A 17194-nucleotide genomic window follows, 5' to 3' on the forward strand; every position below is an offset into this window, starting at 1 on the left:
TATGGATATATCCACATAGGTCATTATATTATATCTCGTTCAAATCCAGATTCATCAACCGTACGGTGAGTGATTATTTTTTGAAGACTTTTCGTATCCCCCGTTTCGGTTCGGACTTCTAGACGGTTCGATTCACACGTATCGATTCATCCACAGTCGATTTTATGTACATATAGTATGTAATTCGGGTCAGTTTGCGCGTCCACAAACAAACCCACTACTAAACGTGTCCACCGTGTAATATGTACATATCCACTTCGATGTGCGAAACATTGCCATTAACCATACCCACTACTAAACGTCTCCGTTCAAATCGAGGTTCATCCAGTTAGTCTTTATTTGTTTTTTAGACTTTTCGTATCCCCAGTGTTGCTTCTTACTACTAGACGGTGCGATTCACTTTTCTACAAAAGTAAAAAAACCCTAACCTCACTCCCAATTAAGCCTTCCTCGCGTTCTTAGATTTATCTCTACCTGTTTTTTCCTTAAAAATCCGTGTTTTCTAACCAACACTGTTATTCGTCCGATGTCTGGTAAGTTCCTTTTTTTTTCCATGTCTGGTAAGTTTCCGTTTTGTACTGTTTAATTTGAATTGTTACTTGTCTGATGCTTTTGCGATTTCATTTGCAGACGACGATACTTCCCCTGATCACCGGCTTCTGGCAAGGTTGTTTGCCACGGACAGATACCCCATTTGTCGTCTCAACGTCTACTCGAAACCAGATACACTCACCGTTTTAAGGAACCTCCAACGGGATACTCCTGAATTCGACCAGATATTAGACTCGAGTTTTGGTGGTCTTTTCAGGTTACCCGCCAACAGAGCACCAATCTCTTGCAAACTCATTCAGGCTCTCATAGCCAGGCAACTGGTGACCAAACACAAGTACGAGATGTGGACGGTTTTTGTTGGTCAGCCGTTACATTTCTCTCTTAACGAGTTCCAGAGCATAACCGGTCTCAACTGTTCACTATTCGAAGAGGGTTACGAAACCCCATTGATAGAGGCATCCGTCAAAGAACCGGATATTTACTGGAAGCGATGGATAGGTGATGATGTAAAAACAACATGCGCAGACATCGCCACTTGGCTTCGAGATGATAAGGACATGCCCAACGATCGACGGATCCGTCTAGCTCTTCTTTTGATTGTTGATTGCGTCCTTATTGCCAACCATCAGACTCACTCTCCCACACCTCGTTATGTGAAGATGGTCGACAATCTTGAAAATTTCCTCAACTTTCCATGGGGCAGAGAATCATTCATCAAAACGTTGTGGTCGATGAGGCCTCCCAACGTCATCAAGTCCAGCAAAAATAAGGAAGAGGGACCAGTTCAGCTATTTTGTAAACAGCTTCAGCAAAAATCCATTAAATTGAATGGTTTCCCCCTGGTGTTACAGCTACTTGCTTTCAGAGCTATCCCACTCTTTCTCAGTAAGTTACCAGATCCCTGCGATGCACTTCGAATTATTGATCTAACCACAGAAGGGTTCCCCAACAACGCTGCTGTCACGCTTAATGATGTCCTTGATTCGGAAATCGATTGCAATGTAAGTTTAACCTCCACCCCACATATGTAATCTTCTCATCAATGTATACTATCTCACATTCCTCTCTATTGTAGCTTGTTGTTAACCCAATGATTGACCCACCTCCAAGTGTTGACGACGGTTCCGGTGAGTGGGATGACGAGGTTCGTGATCGCAAGGTTGAGTACATGCTTAAACTCATCGAACAGAACCATGTTTTCGTCAAACAGAACTGGCTCGGTGGGGACGCCTCCTGCCCTCTTATCGTGCACGAGCCTTTTCACACAAAAGGCAGCCACAAGAAACATATAATTAATCGCAGGAAAGGGAAAGCTACCACCAAACCAGTCGTTTGTGCCTATCTAGCCTAGATGTTTCCACTTCTAAACCCAAAGGATCTTCTGCTTTTGTAAAAAAGTTATGTCCACCATGCCTGAAGATCCTGCCGACCAACTTCGGTGGCTCGCTAACCAGGTGGCTCTAATCGCGTTTAAGCTCAATATCGCACAACCTGAATCGCATGGTACTAGTAAAAGGACTCGCTCTGCACCGAGGTCCATTACTTCCAAAGGCCGGGCAGCAAAACGCTGTCGGATGTGTGCCACAAAGCCACCCGTTTCACCTATGGCCTCGTCTGAAGAGGAACCCATAAGGTTGAACGAGGACCATGATTTTGACTCCCAAAATAGTCACGAACACGAGGCAGGGCCAAATACACCTGTCCACTATGTACGTCTCAGCCCTCATCCTTTTTTTTAACATTTCATAAATATGGTTGTAACCCCTAACAAGTACTAATTTTTGTATATTCAGGGTTCAACTGACATACTGGAATAGACGGATGTGGATTCACTTGTTAGATTTTCCCAATCTATCTTTAGTGTTCTCGGCATTAAAATCTGTTCAACCTTAAAATTTTTGAATCTTTTTTTTTGTAATGCAGAACCTCCCGCTCAACCAGATTGGTGCCAACGAGCTAAATTTATGTGGACCTGACCGACAAGTACATTATCACTCATCCGAGGAGAGAGAAGAGTCCTCACCTATGGACACAACAAATGATGCAAATCCATTAGAGGTTACAAATATTTTTATTCATAGAAAATCTGAGTAACCATACAAGAATGCAACTCGTTTCAGGTAATAAGCTATGGGAACTTTTTATTTTAGATGGCGCTACCTCTGAACCAGGTTGGCAGAGGAGTTGATGACGGAAATGGCCATATCCACCAAACAAGAGACCAAATCAATGACGGAATCGATGGGTCCACACTCACGTGCACCGAGGTCAAACATATGTCTGATTCCGGTGGGTATGACCATTTCAATATCAACCAAACAAAAGTCGGACCCCAAGAGGACACAACTGTCGAGATATCTATTACAGATCCAAAAGAGGTATCAATATCCATTCTTAATTACTAAACATCGTAAATATGCTCGAGTGGATGATTTTATTTCATACACAGTCCGGGCACCAATCATCCATCATCGATGTACACAGGAAAGGAGATGAACAAGTGGCCCCCCCACCGATGAGTGATCATGGACCTGGCACCGGAATAAATGAACCCACGACGTCGGCGATTCCTGATGTTTCACTGGTAAACAGAATTGCCTTTTCCTTCGTTTGCCCTGATTTTCGACTTGGTCTTTGAACTCTTAGTTTGTCCTTAGGATGTAACATCGGATGTTGGACAGCTGGCAACACTGCCGACCAATCCGTTAATCCGAATGGCTCACCTGTAAAGGTAATTTCTTAGGATTTAATTTTTTGTTTGTACCCGTTCTGAGGTTTAGTTTCACGGTCAGGTTAGTTCTGAGGTTTAGTTCTCTACCATATGTAGATTTCCTAGTTATCTTTCCCTTTAGATTACGCGGCATACTATATAACTCGGCAATGCTTATAGGCCGACCTCAACACCGCCGCCGGCCAACACATTACTTCTGATCAGGCTCCATTTTTAGCGGTAACAGTACAGATTAGTTCAGGTTTTCTTCACAGATTCCTGATGTGAAAAAACGGTGAACGTTTTCTGTTTCTTCACATTAGGGACTGTGTTTCATAGATAGTGATGAAGCCATCTCTGGGGGAGGATTTCATCCCTTTCTAACTGATAGATAGGACTTTTTTAGGTCTCAGGGCTATCAATCCCCTTTGTCGAAGTAGCACAAAGAGGTATCAATCCAGACAAGTCAACGAGACACTAGACTATGATGTTTGTTCATTTAAGTCAAGACAAAAGGTGAAGGTTTTGAACTAAGCTAAGTAACAAACGACTAAGCATGAAAGGTAAAGCAAATGATTAGATCTAAACAGAGACAGGATGCAAATAATAACTAAACGATTCAGATGATGATAATATGTAATAAAGCAAGGGACTTTAGACGAGATACTTGACTCGGGTGCTTCCAAGTTCAACTAGTTGGTTAATGAATCAAAACATCAAGCGGTTTCATTTAACTTTGAACTCAAGGCATGTTAATCTTCTCATGAAAGTATTAAGCATCTAAACTGATTCTCCTTCATACCAAAAATGTCTTTTGAGAAGCATCGAATCAATCAGCAATAAGAATCAGTTCAAAAATGTCATTTAAGAGAACAAACTATCACCCCCGCGATGAAAGACTCTTAAACCCTTAACCGAGTGGTTCAGACATTTCTACAAACACTTTTGATGCGAGATATGTCTCAGATCTGAACCTCAAGTGATGTGCTTGGATCCAGCCTAGAGATCTTGTCGGTTAAGGAATGAAACATGCAAGACTAGACACCTAAACCCACTAATCTACCTTGAAAGCACCCTAATCTACTCATCTAAAGCCGCTTAAACGACTACTCACTAATCATAACGAGCTCATTAAGTCTTTTGCAAGACGTGTAGCTAGTCATGATGAGGAGTTTAATGATAGATGACAAAAGAAAATAAAGAAAGAACAAGATTTCTGATGCAAAAACGAGATATCGGATTAGACTGATCAAGTTTCACAAAAGAGGCAAGTTCTTAAAGCTAAAAACAGATAAGAGATCAGATGATTAGGTTTTTAGTCTCAAAATGTATATATAGCAAAGGTAAAGTGTCACGGGTCAGCCCGGAACAAACCGGGTACTGAACCGCGTTCTTGGGTTGATGGGTGAGTGCCACGGTGTGTCGGAGAGTGAAGCCGAGGTCTTCATGTCGAGGAGTGCACGTGAGTCCAGATCCAAATGAAGATCTCGTGAAGAACACGTCAAGAACATGCATGAACCCTAGTCTTCGATCCATCTTCACGTGTGTGTTCTTGGGCAGCTTTGTTCTTGATTCTGGGTTCGTGACAATGGACCTCGGCATGAAATGCCGAGGCGCTTGGTAGTCGAGGGTTTTGAGCGAACAGGGGCCGGCATGCACGCCGAGGTCATTGCGCCGAGGTGCACGTTCAACACTTAGTCGTTTCCAGCTTCATTTCTTACGTGTGCATGCCTTGATTCCAACGTGCCGAGGCGTCAGCACGAGGCCTAGTTCAGAATACTACCAAAACATGAGCCTTGACTTGGCCGATGTCGAGGTAATGATGCCGAGCCCTGAAGAAACACTTAGCGCGTATCGCAACATATTTGGGCCCGTATCGACCATGTCGCCTTCCGGAAGCAGTAATTTTCGACCCACGACTCCAAATGCTCTGATACCAGTTCCATAGTCAAGGTGACTCAATAAACTCGAACTTTGGTGAAGAAACCGTCGGAGCTTGGGTAGTGGAAGCCTTCCTGGATTTCATATCTTTGAACCGCATCGAAATCACCGGAAAATAAGCTGTTTGGACCGATGTGAACTCCGGAGACTTTATCTTTCAAACCACTCGTCCGAATTGAGCGATCCCTACTGTTCTGAAAAGGTCTTTCAAAGATCTCAAACTTTGATGAAGACCGGGCAAGCTGGTTCGGTCCGGAAAGGTTCCGTCCGCCGTGATCTTTGTACTCCACCGTTCGGTTCTCGGATGCGCGTAATGTTGGTGCATCTTCCGGAAGCTGTATCTTTCTCCCCACTGGTCCGAATTGGATGATTCCAACTGTTCTGGGATCTTTATTTGATTATCTCCAACTTTGCTGAAGACCCCGCCAACTGGTTCGGACCGGAAGGTTCCCCGGATTGCTGATCTTTGAAACGCGCGGACAAGGACAAATTTTGGTCGAGAAAAGCTTCCCGCGGTAAGGAAAATGGCCGAGGGCTGTGTACCGCGGTAAGCTTTTTGGTCGTAAAAATTCCTTCGCCTCGGCCAAAAACTCAACCCGCGGTATTTACACCTGATCTTCGACCCAGGCTGACTTTGGTCGATCGGTACGGACTTTGGTCGGTGCTGAGCGATCGGTAAGCTTTGTGGTCGAGGTTGAACGATCGGTAAGGATTTTGGCCGAGGTTTCTGTCTGTCCGGTACGCGATTTGGCCGAGAAATTCCTCCAAGCGGTTTTCACCATTTTTGACCTTTTTCTTCACCGTCTTCTTCTCTGCTCCTCTTCTTAGGCTCCAAATGACTCCCAAAGCACCTGATAAGGACTTCAAAACATGCAAAACTCCTTGGGACCTAATGCAAGCCCTAAATCCTATTTTTATGCCTAAAGACTCAATTTACATGGGGAAAACACATGATGAGGACTCTAAAATGCACTCTAAATGATGTAAAATATAGACATATCAACTCCCCCACACTTGTCCTTTGCTTGTCCTCAAGCGAAGAGAACAAATGAGAGAAAGAGGTTGTAATGCAGATGGAGCTCATATTTCCTTTTTAGAGAGAAGTGATCACAAAGAGAACTTGGATTCATGCTCAAATATGCAATGCAAAGCTATACTCAGATATTTTACAATTAAAGCACAGAATCTCCACAAGTCATTATCACATTCAACTCTTTCACATTCATTAAGCTCGTAACCGGTGAATCAAATGATGCAATGTTCAAATAGGCTGGCTTGGCTAGGGTAAGGTCATGAGACAAAAATGATCTCATCAATATTCAAGCGGGTGTAATGCAACAATGGGATCACTCAATGAACGACCAAACTTTGGCAGAATGCTAAAGGTAAAAAGCAACCGATGCATACAAGGGCAAGACTCATCACACCCCACACTCCACTCAAAGCTTTTCTCACTTGCTCACCCTCTCAAGATCCTCACTCTCTCAATTGCTTTCTTTTCACTAGGGGACTCACTTTTGTTTTGATTTCCAAGTCTTGGTGTTTACCTATTCACACAGCTCTTTTCTTTTACAGCGATTACCTCTTTTCTTTTCTCTTTAGAACACTTGAGCCTTTTTGGCTTCTTTTCATTTCAGAGACTATACTTTTCTTTTTAGAACAACAGAGCTCTTCTTTTCAAATTCAAGACTCGATTCTTTTTCTTTCATTCCCCTAGCTATTTCCACTCTCTCTTTTTCTCTCAGCTCACCTTTTTCCACTCACCAATAGATCTTTTCCCCCACACTTATTTCTCGCCAATACTTTTAGTTCCTTGATGTTGGAACATAACACTCAATGAGACATGCCCTTGTCGCTCTAAACCTAACACTTTCTGCTAAGTTCAGTCCAAGGTGGCCTTACAATTCACGCACAAACATTGGCTAGAAAGAAAGTTGGGTTCAAGGTGAGGGAACTGATCCATGATGCGGATTCAGCTACTTGAGCTAAGGAAAGAGGGTGGTAAAAACAATGATTCTAGCTCAAGTATGTATATCGGTATCCACAAGCCAATTCAAGCAATGCATCAAAAGATATTTATAATTCAAGTTCAGGGTTATCACTTAGTTAGAGTTGAGTGTAATTTAGACTTGCTTCTCAGATTCAAATCGTTTCAAGCTTTACAAGCACAGAATGAGTTTCACAAGCATATTTAGTTCAAGTTCTCGAGTGATTTACTCTCTAGGAAAAAATCTATCATTGCTCCTTGCACTGATGCAATCCTACATGATGCAACCTAGACTCGATCTTAAAATGCGAGATGCAACTAGAATGATGCGGTTTTGCCATATGTACAAAGCTAGATGAGACTCAAGAATGCAAAAGTCAAATAAGAACAAAGAAAACAAGATCAGAAAACACAAAGCTCCTCCCCCACACTTAAACAACACAGTCCCGTGTGTTATAGAAGCGTGTGAGAGAAGTAAAAAGACAAACTAAACGAATGCAGAATGATATACACAAGATGCATATGTACAGGGTTTGAAGTCAATACCTTAGTCGGAGAGGTCTGATCCCAAGTAGTACGAGGGATTTGATGTTGAGCAGGAGGGTGTGGATTGACGTGGTGGGCTGCTATCTGAGGGTTCAGGTAAGAATGCCGAGGCAGGGTCGATCCAATCCTCTTTGCCTGGTGGAAACTCCGGGTTCCTTGCGTTTGAGCTTTCCCCAACCTCCTCTTGTGTAACCGGTGCGGTTGAGGTTGCTGAGTTCTTGTCCGGAGAAGATGGCCGTGTGAGCCGCTTTACCTTCTTCTTCAGGTGCCTTACACAGTCCACCAAAGCATGAATGGTCTTGTCTTGCCACTTACACCACTTTTGGAGAGTGTTCACTCGCAAATACAGCTTCTTGGTGTGGTAATCAGGCTCACCCCACACGTATGGATCAAAATGATATCGGCCTGCTCCCATCCTTCTCTCAGCGTGCCGTTCTTCTTCATTCTCACCTCCGGCCGGGCCGTTCTCGTTCTGAGGCTTGTTAGGTATGGCCTTGGTGCACTTGCGCATTGGTGGGCCGAGAGAGGGGTTGTACAACTGATCCTTGAGGACATAGAAGGAGATGTTACACTGCTTATCAAGCATGGTGAGGCCTCGGTTAGGCAGTAGAACTTGTGTACCGTCCCTGTGCATCAGCGTGAAGTTGTAAACCCATCTATCCCCTGACTTGCCTCCAAAGAAACCGCTTTTACTTAGGTATTGCTCATCAATGAGATTCGGCCTCGATGGTGAATCAGGGAATATGAACCCTTGAGCTCTCAAAATTGTAGTGACAATCCAACCGTTCTGAAGCCTCCTTGCTCCCTTTTTCTTCCGGTCACACCACACATTGTGTCTATAGGTGAGCATTTGGATCGCAAAGAACGCTCCTTAAGACGGTACATGCATTGGCCCTTGGAACTCCTTTTTGTTCTTCATTTGAGTGATGAGCGGCTTAAGTCCAAGTCCTAACAGTTCAAGCTCTGCCGTGTGAATGACACCAGGGTTGTATGTAGAGAAGAACGTAGAGGCCAGGACCCGGTTGGTGTATCTGATCGCAGGGTTCCTGATGCAGCTTGTCTTGCTCTTGCCTCCCAAGTAAGGCCCAAAAGATATCGTTTCCCACAACGCGGCCAACTCATCACGAGGGTACACAAACTTGTCAAGCGAGCTTCCATTCCTTTCAAATCCAAATATCTCATCAAGCTCCTTGAAACTGACCTTGTAGTGCACGCCTTCTATGTCAAACTCAATGTGTCCGAACCCTTTGCCATGTAGACGCTTGGGATCTCTCTTGGGGTAGATGACAACCTCCAAAGTGGCAAGAAACTGTTGTGTGATCCCCTCGTAAGCAACATCGCTCATCATGAAGAATTCGGCCAAGCCCATGTTTTGAAAGATGAGTGTAACATCATCGAGTATCTCAAGCTTCTTCAACAGCTCCATATCAGAGAACCGACCTTGAGCTACTCTTATAGAGTTAAAGTGGTCCAAGTACTCCTCAGTAGTCGGGAAATGTTCCTCTTCGGGCTCGGGCTTTGGTTCCTTCTTAGCCTTCTTGCCACAATCGGGTTCATGAGGGACTATGGCTCTCAGCTCGTCTCCATCGTTCTCAGTGGCTGCCTGCTCCCCATTCCGTTTTGGTTCAAGGGTTGGAACCAGAGTGAGCTCGGCGTTCCTTGCTCGCTTGGCGGCTGGCTCACCACCGGATCTAACGGAGGGTTTCTTACTTGTTCCACCATTGCGTGCCACGGCCACGGCTTTCCCTTTTGTAATCCTCCTCTGGACTTCGTTTTTGTTCTTCTCATGAGTGGGGACAGCTCGGTCGCCGGTCATCTGCAAGGCAGATCCTCAAAGAGACTGTTAGAATCATGTACATCAACAAGCACATGTCTCTAAAGATAGCAAGAACAGAGCTTTTTCTCTAACAAGACCAGGGTTATAGCTTTTTCCAAACATCAAAGGAAGTAAAAAAAACAAGCCAGAATAAGCAAAGAAAGACACGATATCTAAACAGTTCAGCTCAACATCTCAAAGCATCATTAAGACCGATTCCAAGCGCATTTTCTCAAGAATTTTAAAAACTCAAGAACAAGTGATTTTCAGAGCAAAGACCGGTTTTTCTTATGTTATCTATCTTGATGGAATTTTTAAAATTGTTCCCAAAGGCCGACATGTTCTAAAAGAATCGATTCCACATTTCACAAACAATAAAGCTCGCAAAGAATGAAGGAAAAAGATGAGTTCTTTAAGATGCAAATACCTTTGGGAATCCAAGATTCAAGTTTAGTGGAATGCTTATGATGAATAGACAACACCCTAACGAGTCTAGAACGCTTGGAATCACAAGAAATGGATGAGAAATGAGAGAGATATGTTCGTGAAATGCAGAGAAAAGAGAGAAGAAGGCGAACTCTCGGTTAATGGCTCGGGATGGAGGCTGGTATGGGCGGTGTCGCGCTTTCCAGCTGGCGCTTGGACTGTAGTGGGACTGGTCCCCCCTTCTCCTCCAGCTGAGACCGTTGACCCGCGCCAAAACAGCTTTGACCGGGCGTTTAAATTCAAATTACCGCGCAAAGCCTTCCAAATGGCGCGACAAGGGGGATGACGTGGGCCGTACGGACTAGAGTGATTTTTCTCGTGTTTTCTTGAGCGGCCTCGACTTGTTCCACCCCGAGGGCATCAAGCCGAGTGTCATGAGCTCAAGTTAACCAGAATTTCTCCGCGGCCATCAAGTGTTTCCCCCAGGTCGCGCAAACCCTCTTCTTTGACTCAAGTGTCCCAAGTGTTCATGTTTTTGATCATTCTTGAAGCCGGGCACCTCGGCACGCTCCACCACGAGGGCATCATGCCGAGGTCACTTGTATTAACAGAGAACACTTGGTGCTGGGGGTTTAAACGGTCCGGCCTTGGTGTAAACTGGTCGCGGCCTCGATCGAGGTTTTAGACCGTTTGAAGTGAACTTTGCCCCTCGGTATAATCATACCGAGGTGTTTACACCATGGGCCTCCCCCACACTTAGTCATCTCACCACATAACTACTTAAGCACGGCTATGGTGAAATTAAGTCGAGGAGTTTAGCTGAGGTTCTCAAGCTATTACTCGGTAAAAGGTGACCTCGGCATATATATATACCAAGGGTCGATACCGAGGCTATGTATGTTCTAGAACTTAAACCATCAGGCCGTGTCTTTTTCAAGCCTTTTCTTACTCTCATCATCAAGATTCACCTCTTAACTCCTGAAACACTTAACAAACCCTTCAAAAAGCTTCAAGTAAAAAGAAAAAGAAGATGAAAAACAAAATATTTACAAGGATAAGCTTGGGGTGTCTCCCAAGAGCACTTTGTTTAACGTCACTAAGTTTGACTTTTCATACCTTTTCAGGCTGATTCTGGTTCAAGAAGAGGAACTGAGGTAGCTCCCTCTCTTGTTTCTGATGCCAGGTAGTGCTTTACCCTCTGACCGTTTACCACAAAGCCTTGTCCATCTTTTCCTTTTAGAACAACTGCTCCATAAGGCCTTACTTCAAGAATTTCGAATGGACCGGACCATCTGGATCTCAGCTTCCCAGGGAATAGCTTAAGCCTCGAGTTAAACAACAGAACTTGGTCCCCTTCTTTGAACTCTCTCTTGTGTATCTTCTTGTCATGAAGCGCTTTAGTCCTTTCTTTTAGATCTTAGAGCTCTCAAAAGCATCTAACCGGATTTCCTCAAGCTCATGAAGTTGTAAAACCCTCTTCTCTTGTGCAGTCTTGATGTCAAAGTTAAGAAGTTTCACTGCCCACAACGCTTTGTATTCCAACTCAACCGGTAGATGACAGCTTTTCCCATAGAGCAAGTTAAACGGTGAGGTTCCAATGGGGGTCTTGTACGCGGTTCTGTAAGCCCACAAAGCATCATCAAGTTTCTTGCTCCAATCCTTTCTAGATGAGCTCACAGTTCTTTCTAAAATAGCCTTTATCTGTCAGTTAGAGACCTCCACTTGACCACTAGTCTGCGGATGATAAGGTGTGGCCACCTTGTGCTTTACCCCATGCTTCTTCAAAAGACTCTCAAGAGTCTTATTGATAAAGTGGCTTCCCCCATCACTGATTACTACTCTTGGAACTCAAACCGTGGGAAAATGATACTTTTAAAAAGCTTTACCACCACTTTTGAATCGTTGGTTGGGGATGCAACAGCCTCGACCCACTTACTCACATAGTCCACCGCGACAAGGATGTACTGATTTCCGTATGAACTCACAAAGGGACCCATGAAGTCAATGCCCCAACAGTCGAAGACCTCGACTTCAAAGATTGGGTTTTGGGGCATCTCATTCCTCTTGGATATGTTACCGTGCCTTTGACAAGCCTCGCATCTTGATACCACATCTTGAGCGTCCTTGAACATAGTCGGCCACCAGAAGCCGCTTTGCAAAACTTTGGCAACCGTCTTGAATGCACCTAAGTGACCACCGTACGCTGAACCGTGGCATTCTTGTAGCACCGGATGGATCTCTTCTTCGGCCAAGCATCGCCTATAGAGATGATCCTTGTTAAGCACGTAAAGATACGGCTCATCCCAATGATATCTCATCACATCTCTAAAGAACTTTTTCCTCTGATAGACATCAAGATCCGGTGGCTCTAAACCGCAAGACAGGTAGTTCACAAGATCCGCGAACCATGGGAGGCTTCTTTCTTTGATTGTGTTGGCCTCTTCCACCTCTAAGTAAGACCGTACCAGCATGAGATGTTCCTCAGGTAAAGCATCGTCTATGGGGACCTTTTCTTCAATCCTCAGCCTTGAGAGATGATCTGCGGCCCCGTTTTCAATGCCCTTCTTGTCAAGTATTTCTATGTCGAATTCTTGGAGCAATAGGACCCATCTCAAAAGCCTCGGCTTAGCGTCCTTCTTAGACATCAAGTACCTCAAGGCCGCGTGATCTGTGTAAACCGTGACTTTTGATCCCACTAGATAACTCCTGAATTTGTCAAATGCAAACACAATGGCAAGCATTTCCTTCTCGGTGGTTGCATACTTTTCTTGAGCTGAGTCCAAGGTGCGGCTGGCATAGTAAATCACATGGAGTTTCTTATCTTTCTTCTGCCCCAAGACAGCTCCCACGGCATAGTCAGATGCATTAGTCATCACTTCGAATGGTAAAGACCAATCGGGAGCTTGTACAATTGGTGCACTGATCAAAGCCTCCTTGATCCTCTTAAACGCTTCCTCACACTCTTCATCAAAGATAAACTCCACCTCTTTGCACAATAGCCTAGTTAAAGGCCTAGCTATCTTGGAGAAATCCTTAATGAACCGCCTATAGAACCCAGCGTGCCCAAGAAAGCTTCTTATCCCTTTTACAGAATTCAGAGCTTGTAGGTTCACCATTACCTCGATTTTTGCCTTGTCCACCTCAATACCCTTCTCTGATACCTTGTGCCCCAAGACAATGCCTTCTTGTACCATGAAATGACACTTCTCCCAATTCAATACAAGCCTATGCTCCTCACATCTCTTTAGAACCTGAGAAAGATTAGCAAGACATTCGGAGAAAGAGGAGCCGTATACGGAGAAATCATCCATAAACACCTCGACTTTCTCTTCAATTAGATCAGAGAAAATGTGCATCATACATCTTTGAAAAGTGGCCGGTGCATTACACAAACCGAAAGGCATTCTCCTATAAGCATAAGTGCCATAAGGGCAAGTGAATGTCGTTTTCTCTTGGTCTCTTGGATCTATTGGTATTTGGAAGAATCCAGAGTATCCATCGAGAAAACAGAAATAAGGATGATTGCCTAACCGTTCAAGCATTTGATCAATGAATGGTAAAGGGAAATGATCTTTTCTTGATGCAGAATTCAATTTCCTATAGTCAATGCACATGCGATGGCCGGTTATAGTTCTTTGGGCTATGAGTTCATCCTTATCATTTTTTACCACCGTGATACCACCTTTCTTGGGCACAACGTGCACAGGAGATACCCACCGAGAGTCAGAGATTGGATATATGATCCCTGCCTCAAGGAGCTTTAGTATCTCCTTCTTAAGCACCTCTTTGAGGTTCGGGTTAAGGCGACGTTGGTGCTCAATAGAGGACATGGCTTGGTCCTCCAGGTGGATCCGGTGAGTGCATATATCAGGAGAGATTCCTCTTATGTCGGCCAAGGAATACCCTATTGCTCTCCTGAATTTCTTGATTTCATTAAGCAATGCACGTTCTTCATGTTCAAGCAAACTATCGTTTATGATCACAGGGAAAGTGGAGTTCAAGCCTAAGAACGCATACCTGAGCCCTGTTGGTAGAGGCTTGAGCTCAACAGGGGGAGCGTCTGCCTCATTCCAATCGGTATCAAAGCTACATTGGCCCGGAACAGCTTCCTCGGCCTTTTCCTTGTTCTCGCGCGGATTATCATCGGCCTCGATATGAGTTGCCACGGCCATGATATCCCGAGGTGTCTCCTCTGTTCCCATGGACCCCTCACTGTCTAAGATGTCGAGGCCACTCTTCCTGAGCTCCAAAAACCTAGCCTCAGCTCCAAGTTCCTTCGGTTGGTCCAAAAGTTGCTTGTACACCTCGCTTTCCTCGTTCAAGTACCCGTGCTCGCTTTGTTCACGTGTAAGGACCACTTGTAACGGATCCTCTGCGTTCAACTCTTCCAGGAGCTCATCAGCTAGCTCCTCCATCACTTCCACATAGAAAACCTGACCTCCAATGGTCGGTTTCTTCATCATCTCTTTTACATTGAACTTCATATGCTCGGAACCGATGTGTAGTTCAATCATTCCTCCTCTCACATCTATAATGGCTCCTGCGGTCGCTAGGAACGGTCGGCCCAAGATGATAGGGTCCAATGGTTCCTCGTCCATCTCAAGAACTGTGAAGTCCGTGGGGATTTCTATCTCACCGATCCTTAAAGGTAAATCCTCAAGCAAACCCACCGGCAAGCGAACCGATCTATCAGCTAGTATAAGAGAGATCTTGGCCGGCTTGTAACTCTTGTATCCCAATCTCTTCGCCACCGTGTATGGCATTAGGCTCACAGAAGCTCCTAGATCACACAAGCAGTTTGAGAACTTCAAGTGACCTAAAGCACACGGTAAGGTAAAGCTGCCCGGATCGGATAGCTTCCTTGGTATAGACCTCCTTTGTATTATGGCGCTGCATTCATGGCTCAGTATTACCATACCCTGGAGCTCCTTTGTCTTGTTGAGGATCGCATCTTTTAGAAACTTCCCAAGCTGTGGTATAGCTAAGAAAGCATCTATAATGGGTAAGGTGAGTTGCGTGTTCTCCAAGTGTTTCTCAAAGACCGCTTTGGCTTTGTCTAAGATTTTCTTCTTGAAACTCCCTGGGAACGGTATCTTGGGTTGGTAAGGTGGTGGTGGAACGTATGGTTTTTCGAGCTCAGTTGTCTTTTCCACCTCTTTTCCGTTGTCCTTGATCGGTTCTTTCTCAAAATCCGCTTCTTTACACGCATCACCTGAGGTTGCCTCCCCCTCTAACTGCTCATTGGCCTCAATGAGCTTAGTCTAAGTCTTCGGAGCTTGTAGTTCCTTGCCACTCCTCAATGTAATGGCGTTCACGTACTCCTTGGGGTTGGGCTCTGGTTTACCTGGTAAAGCCGGGCCTCGGGATGATGTAGAGGCTTGATTCTGCTTAAGCTCTCTAATGTCTTGCTGCATTGTCGCGTGCTGGCTCTCAACTCTCTGCTGACCCTGTAACAGTTGCTGTAAGATCCCACAGACATCGTTCCCCATCTGATTCTGACCCGTTCCCTGATTCTGTTGCTGATTACCCATCGGCTGCGGATTGAACCCTGGTGGAAACTTGTGATGCTGCGGTTGGTTGGTGAAGTTGTTACTCTGAGCCGCTTGATTCTGATGAGTGTAGCCGTGCTGTTGCCCACTAAACTGTTGCTTTGGCTGGAGGGTATTCTGATAAGGAGCCTTTTGAGCGTAGCTTTGGTGTTGTTGCGGAGCAGGGTACACTTGATCGTGAGGGTTAGCTACATTCGGGTTTCTGTATGAGAGGTTTGGGTTACTGTTGTAGTTGTTAAACCGCTGATACCTCTGCTGATTCCCTATGTAGTTCAGCTCCTCTTGAGTTAGACCATCTTCATTAACATTGTCAAAACTTGGCTCTTGCTCATCAAACTCGCCTACAAAGTGTATTGGCTTTTGAGTCGCCATCAGAACTTTGTCAAGCTTGCTCTGAAGCTCTCTGATATCCTTTTTCATACGCTGTTCTTCACCAGAGTCCTCTGTACGGTTTGCTCTATCAAAGTCCTCGCCATAAGTATCATTAGACATGGCTAGGTTCTCGACTAGTTCCATTGCCGCATTGATCTCTTTCCCAAGAAAATTTCCATTTGAAGCTGTATCTAGTTGGTTTCGGATCTTGGGGAGGGCACCTCGGTATAAAGTACTCAAGAGGGATGCCTCTGAGAAGCCGTGGTGTGGGCATTGGTTAGTGTAACTTCTAAACCGTTCCCAAGCCTCGCTAAAGCTCTCATTGTTGTGCTGCGTGAAGCTTGATATCTGGTTTCTGAGCTTAGCCGTGCGTGATGTGGAAAAGAACTTTGATAAGAACGCCAGTTTACACTGCTCCCAGGTTTGTATAGAACCCCTCGGGAGGTTCTTTTCCCACTGGTGAGCTTTATCACCGAGGCTGAATGGGAACAAGCGTAGCTTGAAGCTATCTTCCGAGACACCATTGATCTTGGTTAGGTCGCAAACCCGATCAAACTGATCTAGATGCTCAAGAGGGTCTTCTCCGGCTAGACCGTGGAACTTTGAGTTCTGCACCATATTGAGCAGGGAAGCTTTAACCTCAAAGTTGTTGTTTTGAACCGGTGGAGCTTGAATCCCAGCTCGGTATTGGTGCGCATTAGCTCGGTCGTTCTCTCCAACAAAAACCGGATGAGGTTGTCTCTGAGCTTGTGGCGGTGGCGGATGAACATGGTGGGCTTGTTGCTCGTTTCTATTAGCTTGTTGTTGGTTTTGCTGAGAAAGCCTTTCGTTCCTCTAAGCCTGTTGTTGGTTAACATAAGCTTGTTGTTCATTCCTGCCTGCCTGCGCCTGATTAGCATGAGCCTGGTGCTCGGTTTCTTGAGCCTGTTGCTCGATCCTTTGCTGTTCTGCCATTCCAAGCCTTTCAAAATGCCGTTCCCTCTCGCGAGCTCGCCTCTCAATCCGGTTGATGTTGTCGTCGTACGGTAGAGGCGGTTCTGTGCTCCGAGACCTGGTTTTCATGCACCTGAAAGCAACACAAGAACTTGCAAGGAAGTTAGTAAAACAAAGAAAGGTAAAATCTTGAACTCAAGAACAAACAAAAGACTAATGCTCCGACAAGTTGGCAACGGCGCCAATTGATAGATATGATTTTTTTAGGTCTCAGGGCTATCAATCCCCTTTGTCGAAGTAGCACAAAGAGGTATCAATCCAGACAAGTCAACGAGACACTAGACTATGATGTTTGTTCATTT

General features: G+C 44.9%; 1 protein-coding gene and 1 non-coding gene across 2 annotated transcripts; both read left to right on the forward strand.

Moving 5' to 3' along the window:
- The first annotated feature begins 526 nt into the window (after positions 1 to 526).
- LOC18025466 lies at positions 527 to 1903 on the forward strand. The gene is made up of 3 exons (XM_024160091.1): positions 527 to 533; positions 631 to 1553; positions 1628 to 1903. The coding sequence occupies exons 1-3, from the start codon at positions 527 to 529 to the stop codon at positions 1901 to 1903; spliced, it is 1206 nt and encodes a 401-aa protein (XP_024015859.1).
- A 14252-nt stretch (positions 1904 to 16155) lies between these two features.
- LOC112089364 lies at positions 16156 to 16262 on the forward strand. The gene has a single exon (XR_002901001.1). It is a non-coding gene; the product is annotated as a small nucleolar RNA R71 (small nucleolar RNA).
- The last annotated feature ends 932 nt before the right edge of the window (positions 16263 to 17194 follow it).

Source organism: Eutrema salsugineum, unplaced genomic scaffold (genome assembly GCF_000478725.1).
Source record: "Eutrema salsugineum unplaced genomic scaffold, Eutsalg1_0 scaffold_12, whole genome shotgun sequence".
Taxonomy (NCBI): Eukaryota; Viridiplantae; Streptophyta; class Magnoliopsida; order Brassicales; family Brassicaceae; genus Eutrema; species Eutrema salsugineum.